The sequence below is a fragment of the Myotis brandtii genome, unplaced genomic scaffold, assembly GCF_000412655.1.
Source record: "Myotis brandtii unplaced genomic scaffold, ASM41265v1 scaffold187, whole genome shotgun sequence".
Lineage (NCBI taxonomy): Eukaryota > Metazoa > Chordata > Mammalia > Chiroptera > Vespertilionidae > Myotis > Myotis brandtii.
Genome location: NW_005356944.1, coordinates 3,168,405 through 3,178,692, shown reverse-complemented (window position 1 = coordinate 3,178,692; position 10,288 = coordinate 3,168,405). Strand labels below are relative to the sequence as shown.

General features: G+C 56.6%; 1 protein-coding gene across 3 annotated transcripts; it reads left to right on the top strand.

The window, feature by feature from the left end:
- The first annotated feature begins 3,773 nt into the window (after positions 1 to 3,773).
- LOC102258205 (chromosome unknown open reading frame, human C11orf24) lies at positions 3,774 to 9,786 on the top strand. 3 transcript variants are annotated; one of them, XM_014538127.1, is made up of 4 exons: positions 3,774 to 3,974; positions 4,971 to 5,323; positions 7,462 to 7,630; positions 8,388 to 9,786. In XM_014538127.1, the coding sequence occupies exons 3-4, from the start codon at positions 7,555 to 7,557 to the stop codon at positions 9,485 to 9,487; spliced, it is 1,176 nt and encodes a 391-aa protein (XP_014393613.1). In that variant the 5' UTR covers positions 3,774 to 3,974; positions 4,971 to 5,323; positions 7,462 to 7,554; the 3' UTR covers positions 9,488 to 9,786. The 3 variants fall into 3 exon arrangements, with proteins under 3 accessions (XP_014393613.1, XP_005864410.1, XP_005864409.1); XM_005864348.2 differs by lacking the exon at positions 4,971 to 5,323; XM_005864347.2 differs by lacking the exons at positions 3,774 to 3,974; positions 4,971 to 5,323 and adding an exon at positions 5,657 to 6,329.
- Positions 9,787 to 10,288: the final 502 nt, after the last annotated feature.

The window sequence follows — 10,288 nt, the reverse complement described above, 5'->3', positions numbered from 1 at the left end:
AAGAGGCCTGCGCTGCCATTGGGATGCTGTGGTCACGGCTGCCGGGACGGGCTTGGGGCTGAGAGAGGGCGGTGGGGGGCCGGAGAATGAATGGGGCACGAGAGGCAGAGCGGGGGAGAAGAGAAAACGTGAACGGGGGCACAGAGTGCAAGGTGCTGAGGATTGGAGGTGTCCACCAAGAAATGTCCAAACCTATAAAGAATTTTTATGAGTTTATTTGAGCCAAACTGATGACCATTGCTGGAAAGCAAAATCTCCCGGAGTTAAGAAAATGCTCTGGAGAAGGGCAGTTTGCAGCTTAGAGGAGACTTGAGGAGGGTAACATGGAATTCATTGGTGATAGATTAAGGGGGCAGGAGAAAGCAAAGTGGGGGAAACCTCTGGGATCGAATGCAAAGTAACCGGGACAGACACACACATACTTTTACACTGGTGGGCACAGGAAGCGAATTACCATTTGCATAGACAGTATTTGAGGAACAAGATGACAGTGAGGGGGGTTCTGTGTTCTGGTTGGTGGGTGTGCCCTGAGTTGTCTGGAAAAGGAAATTACTCTGACATTCTGTAGGTATGTTATCTTGGATGTCAAAAGAGGAGACAGGCTCACTTAAAGTAATGGGTCAAGGAAGCTACGGGCCTGCGATATACCACCGCCATCACCCGCTTCTCGCTAGGGATTTTTATGTTCAGACCATCCTGTGTGGTTACTTTCTGTTCCTGAGTTTGTAGGGCCTGCCATGCTGGCCTCCCCCGAGCTTGTCAGTTTTAGTACCTGATCCCTTTTTCCGCCACACTGGCACGGAATAGGGGGAGAGGAAGAAACAGAAGGAGTCAGTTGGGGACTAAGACTCCAAAGGAGGAGCCTGGATGGGGGCCCGAGAGGCAGGAGGCAGGGGATAGCAAACCAGAGAAGAGGCCCAGGCTGTTCCAGTTTGGGAGCAGCAGATGGGAAGTTGGGACACTCCCGTGTAGGCGGGGCACTGAAAGGTCCTCCAAGGGCAAGGATGGGCCCAGGGAGTGTTGGCCCTTTAGGTGACGCAGACCTCCGCAGGCCCTTTCTATCGGGGAGGGGTTGTACTTTTCCATCAACTTATCTACCTCCTCCGTGTGTGTCTGGGTGGCTGCTTAACAGTGTGTGCATTTAACTGTTAGGCTCATACGAGGAGTCAGCATCCACAGAGTTTGCCATAAAACATATATGTGGCACTTAACAATTCTGCCTATAATGTTTTGTTTTCTCCCCAAAGGAAGCATCTCTAAAATTTCAATAAATCGGCGAGGGAAGTACCTAAAATACCGGTTTTTCTGCTTATATGCTAAACTTGCCACACAGGCACATTGCGAACAAAAACTAGGCTGTCGATCAGCATTTAACTGTGATACCAAAACTTTCAGAAACCCGGAAGCAATCAGTGTAATTAAGACAATGTCCACTGCTCCAGGCCCCCGTTTGCCACAGGGACACACCCTTTGGACCACAGGACAACGTCTATATACACAAAACCACACGCCTGTGTCCCTTGGGTTCTGCTATCAAAGTTCAGCCAGGTGGTGTGTCAGGATAGGTGCCGTCGGTCTACCCTGTATTTGCTCTCACAGTCCCTGCTCCTTGGTACGTACAGTTTCTCCAGCTTGGAGTAGGGACTGGGGTCATGACGCTGCTGATACATAAGTATTACCAGAACCATGGAACGTGGGGTAACGGGTGTGTAGTCCCTTGCCAAGCCTGAGGGTTCCCGTGTTGGGTCTTAGGAACCTGTGAAAGCCAGAAAAAGGAATCAAGCATTGGAAGCAGTCTGGTTTCACGTAACTTGCACGCAGCACCCTGCATGTAACAAACAGGTTCATAAAAGAGTTTAAAACCAAGCCAAGGCTGGGAACACAGTAATCAGAGACAGGAGGTGTTGAGAGGCCAGAACAGGATCAGGAAGGTGACACCAAGAGCTGTCTGGGGCTCCCTTTTTAAAAAAAATACCTCTTTTTATTGATTTTCGAGAGGAAGGGAGAAAGAGAAACATCAATGATGAGAGAAAATCCTTGATCAGCTGCCTCCTGCACGCCCCCTACTAGGGATCAAGTCCGCAACCCAGGCATGTGCCCTGACTGGGAATCCAACTGTGACCTCCTGGTTCATAGGTCAATGCTCAACCACTGAGCCAGGCCAGCCAGGCATGGGGCTGCCTTTTTGATGGAGTGGCGCCTGGCTCGTGGGGGTGCTGCCTCTTCTCTGCAGAACTTGTTCCCCCTGAAAAGGGGGAACTCCCAGCACCAGCCTAACCTCCTGTCTTTCCATCTGCCCTGGTCTCCCTCCCACTTAATACTAACTTCATTCTTTCTTGCTATTTCCCTCTTGCCCAGGGGTCTCTTTACTTTCCATCTAGCGTAGTCTGAGATCTTGATCTGTCTAGTCTCCAGATAATGATGAGAAGAACTGGCCTGACCCTCTTTTAAGGTTCACTGAAGCCTTTGCAGGGGAAACTGTTATTTTAAATCTTGTGAATGGTTTGTCTGTTGTGAGTCAACTTCCCAGATTAGCACAGGTCCCCACAAATTAATCCTGACATTCCGAGTAGGCTGTTGGAAAGTGGAGGCAGGACCATACCAGAGGGATGAAGTCACGGCACAGTAAGGGCCTGTTCTCGACTCTGCACAGCAGCCAATTCCCGGTTCCGTGGGAGTGATCCGCAGTCCCACTGCCTGGGAGTGAACAGGCAGTGATGGCATCCGGCAGAAGTTAACCGAGAATCTTGTGGAGTTTCCTGATACAGCCTGATAGAAATGCTCCGTGTGTGCACTCGCCTTGTGTAATTGTGTGTGTGATTGTTTGTACACATGCATGGGTGTGACTGCATATGTATACATGGGGCAGTGCGCATATATGTGTAGCTGTGTGTGAATGGATATGCAAGCAGCTGTGTACACACAAGTGTGACTGCATGCTCACATGTGTGTGCCTGTGCAGATATGTATATGTGTGCATAGGTGAGCATTTGTGTTAGGGAGTGGGCCTTTATGCTGATTAATATCTTTGCATTGCTGTCGTATCCCTGGATTCCTCTAACGTTTTGATTGGCTCTTAAAAAAATGCATCTCCTGTCATGTAAATAATAAAGTTTCTCTAAATTATAAAATCCGTGGGTGAAACTGTGTCAGGTGGGCCTCTTCTGCCTGGGAGCTCAAATTACTTGAAAAAAATCAGACATTGCTCTCTTTCATTGGAGCCTTCAGAGTGTTTCCCAGAAGTGATACAAGCTTGTTAAAAAAATTAAAAGATCTAAAGTAGAAAATGAAAATCACCTGTGAATCTGTTCCCCAGGGATAACCATTATGAACATTCTGGTATAAATCTTTCCAGACGGTTGTTTAACCAAAAACAGGATCGTGGTGTGTGTACTGTGTGTGACCTGCTCATTTCACTTCACATTCCACGCTGGACATCTTCCCATGCCAGTAAATAGACATTTGTGTATTTTTTAACAGCTGCTATAGTATTTTATATATGGATGGGACCCTATTTTACGTAACCATTCCGATTTTTTACTATTATAAATAGCACCGTGATGCACATCTCTGTCGCTCTCCACTCTGCACACCCGTCCTATTGCTTCCTTAGGAGGAATTCGGGCAGTGGAAGTGCTCCCCGGAAGCTGTGCCAGGGAAAGTTTTGATCATAGTCTCATTTTCCCAGCCATGATCTACTGAATGCTGCCCCCCTCCTCACGGACCGTTTTCCTCCTGCTTTTCCTAAGTGTTCACTCTTTTTCAAACCCTAGATGCGACAGTTACCAGAGCGGAGCATCTGCCCGTGTCCCACATGTTCCACAAAGCATGCCGCGGCCCGGGAGCGCTCCTCACAGCTGCGTTCACCTCCTGCAGAGCCAGACCTCGCCTGGCAAGCACACCGCGCCGAGCCCGCAGCTCTCTGAGCAGGTGGATGGCCCAGCCCGGGGGCGCGCCCTGAGCACCTGCCTCTGGTGAGTGTCTGAGGGCCGGGGTCACCTGCTTGGTGACGGCACAGTGAGCTCGGAGGGGACCCTGCAAGCTCAGGGAGCCTCAAGGGGAAGAAAAGACAGCCAAGCCCTGAGGGCCGAGCCTCCCAATATCCAGGAGGGGCCCGGACTGTGGCTCTTCATGGCAGAGGTTCTGCCTTCTGAGGTTCTCCGGGAGGGTGGTCCAAAGGTGGGGACAGGTGGGGACCGTGTGGTCGTCTGTGGCCTTCATCTGTTTCTGTGACACAAATGCCAGTCACCGCAAAAGCTTCTCGGCTTGTCGCCATACCATAATACTGTGGGAGCTCCCGTGCACAGCACCTCGCTGACGCCGGGGTAAAGGAGGTGCCTCTTGGCAGAAGGGGTTCTGGGAGGAGACCTGTCCCAGGACAGGAGGGAAATGGTCCACGTCTGTCCCAGGGTGAGGCGGGGAGGAGGAAATCCGCTCGGCACATCGAATCAGGCGCTCCCTGCGTCTAAGAACCCCGAAGTGCACTGCTCGAGCAGGGGTTGTAAACCAGGCCTGCCTGCCACCTGTCTTTGCAAACAAAGTTTTAGTGGGACACAGCCACGCCCATCGTGTACATATCCTCCAGGATTGCGTGGCCCACAAAGCCTAAAATATTTGCTGTCTAGCTCTTTACAGGAAATGTTTGCCAACTCTGCTCTAGAGGCTTGTAGCGAGGGGACATCGGAGGGCCTGGGGCCTGGGGTGCATTCAGGAAGCCCTGACACGCCATCCCACCCCAGGGGACCCAGCTCCAGGCTCAGGCACAGGGCCGCGCATGCCCAGATGTGACTGGCTGGAGAGAGCCATTTAAATGCATTCATTTACCAGGAGCCCAGCTGCGTGGCCTCGGCAGATGGGGGGTGGAGGGGCGAGTTCTTCGTGCCTGGGACCTTCACTCCGATTCTTCTCTCTCCTGACAGTGTCTGTTTCTTCTCTCCCCTCCCCACCCCCACTTGTCTGTCAAAACAAAGAATGCCCTTGCTCTCTAGAAGACAGATGCAAATCTGTGGTTCGTAGGGCTGAGCAACCTTCCAAACCTGTGAGCTCAGGAGCCCTTGCAGACGATTTTGGAGGGCAAGTGCAGGATGAAGTGAGATAAAGTCCGTGACTCATGGGGAGGGGTCAGAAGCACCAGGGGATGTGCCGGCTTCCGGAAGAGTTTGTGCTCAGATGGGGTTTGCAGTCATGGGGCCACCCTACAACCGTCCCCACCTATCACAGGAGGCAGAAAGCCACCGTGTGGCTGCCCCAGAAACATCCCTTTCTGCTGCACGGGCTGTCTGTGGGCTGCTGGCTAAGCCAGGCTCTGCACTCGGAACGACAGGTATTCCACATGCCCGGGACGGGGGCGAGGGTAGCGGAGGGGCCAGTGGGCCAGACTTTGGAGGCCGCCTGGGCCGTGTTAAGGAGTTTTGGGGTTATCTAGGGAGGTGGGGGTTTGAGCCGTGGAGGCAGGGTCAACTTTGTGGGTTGCCACGGTCTTTAGGGCAGCTGTGGGGTGGGGGTGGGGGCAAGTGGGTCAGGGCAGCGGTGATTCACTTCTGATGCTTCGGGCTGATGGGGGTGGGGGGGACAGAGAGCCTGTGCCGGTCACCAGGAGCGGCCTGGCTACAGGGCCGTGCGGAGCAGTGGCAGCATTCGTGCTGGGCGAGGAGCCGGTCAGGATGTTCATTCTGTGCCCTCAGTCCCTCCCGTGATGCTCCGTGGAACTCGGGACCCGCACGGTGAGGGCCCCGTGGGGAGGCCGAAGGCCTAAGGTGGCTTCAGGCAGGATTGACTTTGGAGGGACGCTGGGGAGCCCCATTCTTGCTGCCTGCCTGCCCTTCGAGTCCCACCGGCCTGCCCTCTGCCCCAATCGAGCGGTGAGTCAGGGACCAGGCATGACCGAGTGTGGCCAGGCTGCTGTCCGGGGAGGACCAGGTGGGACTCGGGCCGTTGGGCAGGGCTGAGGTGACGGGACACTTGAGGTCAGCTGGCCCCTCAGCTCCCCGTGGCACCCCTGCAGCAAGGAGTCCCAGCCTGTGACACTTGAGAGGGACCCGGGGTGAGTGTGGCAACACCCCGTGCGCCCCAGTCCTCATCCTGGTGAGGCTTGGCCATGGTGGCATTTCCGGAAGTTTCTGCCGTCAGGCTGTCTCCCGCAGGTGGACTATTTAATTAATGGAATGTACGCTGGGCTCCTGCAACCAGTCCTCTCAGCCTGCCCCCCGTCTCAACAGTGGCGCCCCCTTACCAAGTCCACAGCCTCCTGGGGCCTCATCCCTGCCTGCCGGCATGTGCCTCCCCGCCCCTCACCTGGAGGACAACCTACCTGTCCAGTCTAATCGCAGGTCTCGCCACACTGTCCCTGGGCCCCTCCCTGCTGCTGTCACCAGCTGCTGTCTCCCACTTGCCTCCCAGCAGGCGGAGCCCATCCATCTTCTAGAACAGTGATGGCGAACCTTTTGAGCTCGGCATGTCAGCATTTTGAAAAACCCTAACTTAACTCTGGTGCCGTGTCACTTATAGAAATTTTTTGATATCTGCAACCATAGTAAAACAAAGACTTATATTTTTGATATTTATTTTATATATTTAAATGCCATTTAACAAGGAAAAATCAACTAAAAAAATGAGTTCGCGTGTCATAGGTTCGCCATCACTGTTCTAGAACATGGCTCAGGTGCCACTTTCTCAGCAAACCTTCTCTGACTCCCACTCCCACCCACCCACCAGAGTTCAGTGCCTCCTCTGGGCCCCTGCAGCACCCTGTCCTCCCACCCTCACCCGGTCTCCCAGAGGACCCGCCTTCAACTTACCCTTCAAGACCCGCCAGGAGCTGCCTCCTCCAAGCTTCCTGCTCTAGTCACGCCTCCGCTCCATGTCTGCGCCAGCCCGCAGGGACCTCTTTTCTGTGTCTCCCGAGGACGGCAGGCTTCCTGGAGGGCGCTGCATGGCTTCCACCTTCTTGTCCTGTGCGCTGCCTGGCACAGGAGCGGGCACTGGGATGTTGGACGGTGGATGGGTGGGTGGCTGGATGGTGGCTGGCTGAGTGGCGTCTCCGTGTGAAGGGCCTGGCCCGCCGTCCCGGGCGCACAGAGGTGCCATGGGCCTGGTCTGTGTCCCGCGGCCACAGGAGACGTTGAGGAGGAAGACTTGGCCCATCTTGGTGATCAGGAGGCCTCGGCCCTTGCCCTGCTGCTCCTTCAAACTCTGAGCTCGGGGGTGGGCAGTGGGCACTTGTGGGGTTGGGACTCAGTGGAACTGGGTCAGGAGGTGCTTTAAACCATCAAACACAGACGCTGGTCAGATCACTAACCACCGTGGCTGAGACGCGGCGCGCTCTTCTGGGTGTCAGCCTGGTCGAGGCACTTGGCTCGTTGGCAGCCAGACCAGGCCAGAGCCCTGCACATGGCGCAGTGCTGTGCCCAGGCCAGGCCAGGCTGTGCGTGACTGACCGGACGCCTTGTCTCTTGATCACAGATCCCTCGGCCACGTAGCCGGCATCGTTAGCAGCCTGAGCGGCAGCTGGGAGCCTCGGGGACTGCCCAGCCTTGCTCCCGGCTCACCCACAAGATGTGGACAGCCCTGGTGCTCGCTTGCATTTTCTCCTTATCCTTCTCTGAGAGCCAAGTGGCGCCCCGGGATCCAGGTGAGTGAGAAAGCGGGGGGATTGCTGGACAGGCCCCAGCGGCCCCAGCGCACCCGCAGCCCGAGGGGTGTCTGCGAGCCCCGGCTGAGAGTGGGGAGCCCCCGAGCTCCACGGGAGCCAGGCTGGGAAGGGCTGTCAGGCAGAGCTTCTGCAGGCCCAGCGAGGGTAGGGGGCCCCCACTGGGCCGGGCCTCGGAGCCCTGAGAGGGTCTCTGGCTGGACCCTGCAAAGCCTCCTTACTTCCAGAAGCCTGGTCTTTGCTGGGGAGTTTGTCCATTCAGACCTCAGACACTTGGTGGCTGCCGCTCTGACAGGGCCTCCCCCCTCCTAAGGTATCCCGCCCCCCCAACACACTCCACCCCCAGGCATCCCACTGCAGAGCCTTCATGAAGCCGAGAGGTCTCTGGTGGGAATACCTGGGCGGCAGGTTATCTGCTCTGTAAGCCACACGGTGTTTGAGGGTTTAATGAGGGGTCACACCTGTGATATGAGGCTCACCCTGTCTGCTGTTTTGGGGATTGGATCAAAGAGGGAAGCTCTTAAGCCTTCCATGGGCTTGGGGTTCAGAGAGGGCAGAGCAGTTTTAAAACCAAAATGCCAGCTGCCCCTGCGGTGGGCTGCAGGCCAGGTGTGGTGGCAGCGAGGAGACGGGAAGCTGCGCACACCCCGCCCTCGTCTCTCCGGGCCCAGGAGATAGGCCAGCGAAGCCGCCAGCCAGCCCCCTGACTGTGCCTTTTTCTCCCCTTCCTGACATTAAGGGACCTTCGTCTTCAACCAGACGCAGGCTGATTTAGTCACAAAAAGCACATCCAGAGAAACGACTGACAGCATCTTTAACAGAACCTCAGAGGGCGTGACGACGCCCTCTCCTGTCACGTTGGCCAGAGAGATTTCGGGAGCCGCCCATAGCTCCCCTGCAGTCACGGCAGGGAGGACACCCGGGACCAATGGGGGCACCTCGGCAGCTACCGTGGGTCCCGCCAACCTCACGGACTCCAGGGTGCCCACGCCGACATCCAAACAGCCAACCCCGGCGTCCACGGCCGCTCTCATCACACCCCGCACCCAGGCATCCAGCAACGGTACGTTGCCAACAGCAGCACCTAGGACGACGCTGGCCACCAGCACGCAGACTGCTGCCGCCACCACGGCAAATGCCAGCAGCGCCCAGGGCTCGCAGGGCCCCGCCGAGCACACCCCCCGCCACTCCACAGACAGCCCCACGCTCCCCACGAGTCCCCACGCACTTAACACATTCACACAAGGTCCCACCACCCAGCCGTCGACTGCCCGACCCGTGGCAGACACAGCAAGTAGGCCCACCCCGCCCCTCGAGAACACAACCCCAGAGCCCACCCATTCCGTGGCTGCCATGTCCACCACGGCGGTGACAGCTGAGGGGCCAGCGGCCAGCACAGTGCCAGCTCCTGTGCCACAGGCCAGCCCCACACCTGGGGTGGAGGCCACGTCCCCCACAACACCGCCAAGCCCTGTCTCATCTCCACGGGGGGCCACGGGGCCTGCCACGCCCTCCACTCCAGAGCAGGTGTGGCCTGAGGCCACAGGTGGCCCTGCTTCCACCGGCCCAACCCCTGGGAGCTCAGGGGACCCTAAGGTGCCAACCACGGACTCGTGCCAGCTCAGCACCCAGGGCCAGTACCTGGCGGTCACCACCAGGGCTCTGCCCCTGTCCCCGGTGAACAGAGGGGCACTGCTGGCCATGCTCCTGCTTGGGGTGGCCTTCCTCTTCGCGGTCTTGGTCCTGTTTGCGCTGCAGGCCTACGAGAACTACAAGAAGAAGGACTACACGCAGGTGGACTACTTGATTAACGGGATGTACGCGGACTCAGAAATCTGAGGTGGCGGAGGCGGCCTTGGGCTCCAGCTGGACCCTCCGGGGGCTGGGCCCTGCCCTCCTTCCATGTTCCCCCTGAGACCAAACCAAGTGCTTCCAAATCCTTTGGTGCAATTCAGGAGCTCTGCCAGATGTTTAAACACATTTAATTACGGTCGGATTAATTCCATGGTCACTAAAATGTTGCTTTTTTTCATATTTATTTTTGTAAACGATCATGGTGATGGAGCAGGCAGTGATTGGGGCGGTTGGGCCCTGTTGTGTCAGACCCTGGCAGGAATTAAAGCGATGACTGCTTTCCATTCAGAGCTTTCCATTCTGTGGCCCCACCCACCCACCTCGCCAAGGGGAGCCTTTGCAGATACGAGGGCCCTGGAGTTTGCTATGCCTGGGCTGCTTCCTTGGGCTTCGCTCTGGTGCCAGACCTGCCCACACTCAACGGGAGGGGTCTCTGGTGCCCTGTGGAGACCGCCCTTTCCTCTAATCCCCCTCTCCCTGGACCATTAGGTGGTGAACCGTGTGAAGTTTGATTTGGGCATGAGATCTGCACCCACCCTGTGAACCGCACCTGAGCCACACGCTCAGCCTGGACCTGCTGAGCCCCACTCATAGTGGCCCTGCGTGTGCACTCACCTCAGGTGGTCATTATTAGCCCCTTGACCCAGGTCACCCTGGAACCTGGGGAGCCCCAGGCCCTAGCGAGTGCAGGGCCCGCTCCCCTCGGCGGGACAATTGCTCTGGGTTCCTGGCTCCTGCTTCCCAACACCAGTGGCCCTCAGAGCCACACCTGTGTCCTTGCCATGT

Coding starts and splice junctions, on each gene's coding strand:
- LOC102258205 (XM_005864348.2), top strand. CDS start 7,555: ATGTGGACAGCCCTGGTGCTCGCTTGCATTTTCTCCTTATCCTTCTCT. Junction 7,631..8,387: donor AGTGGCGCCCCGGGATCCAG/GTGAGTGAGAAA, acceptor CCTGACATTAAG/GGACCTTCGTCTTCAACCAG.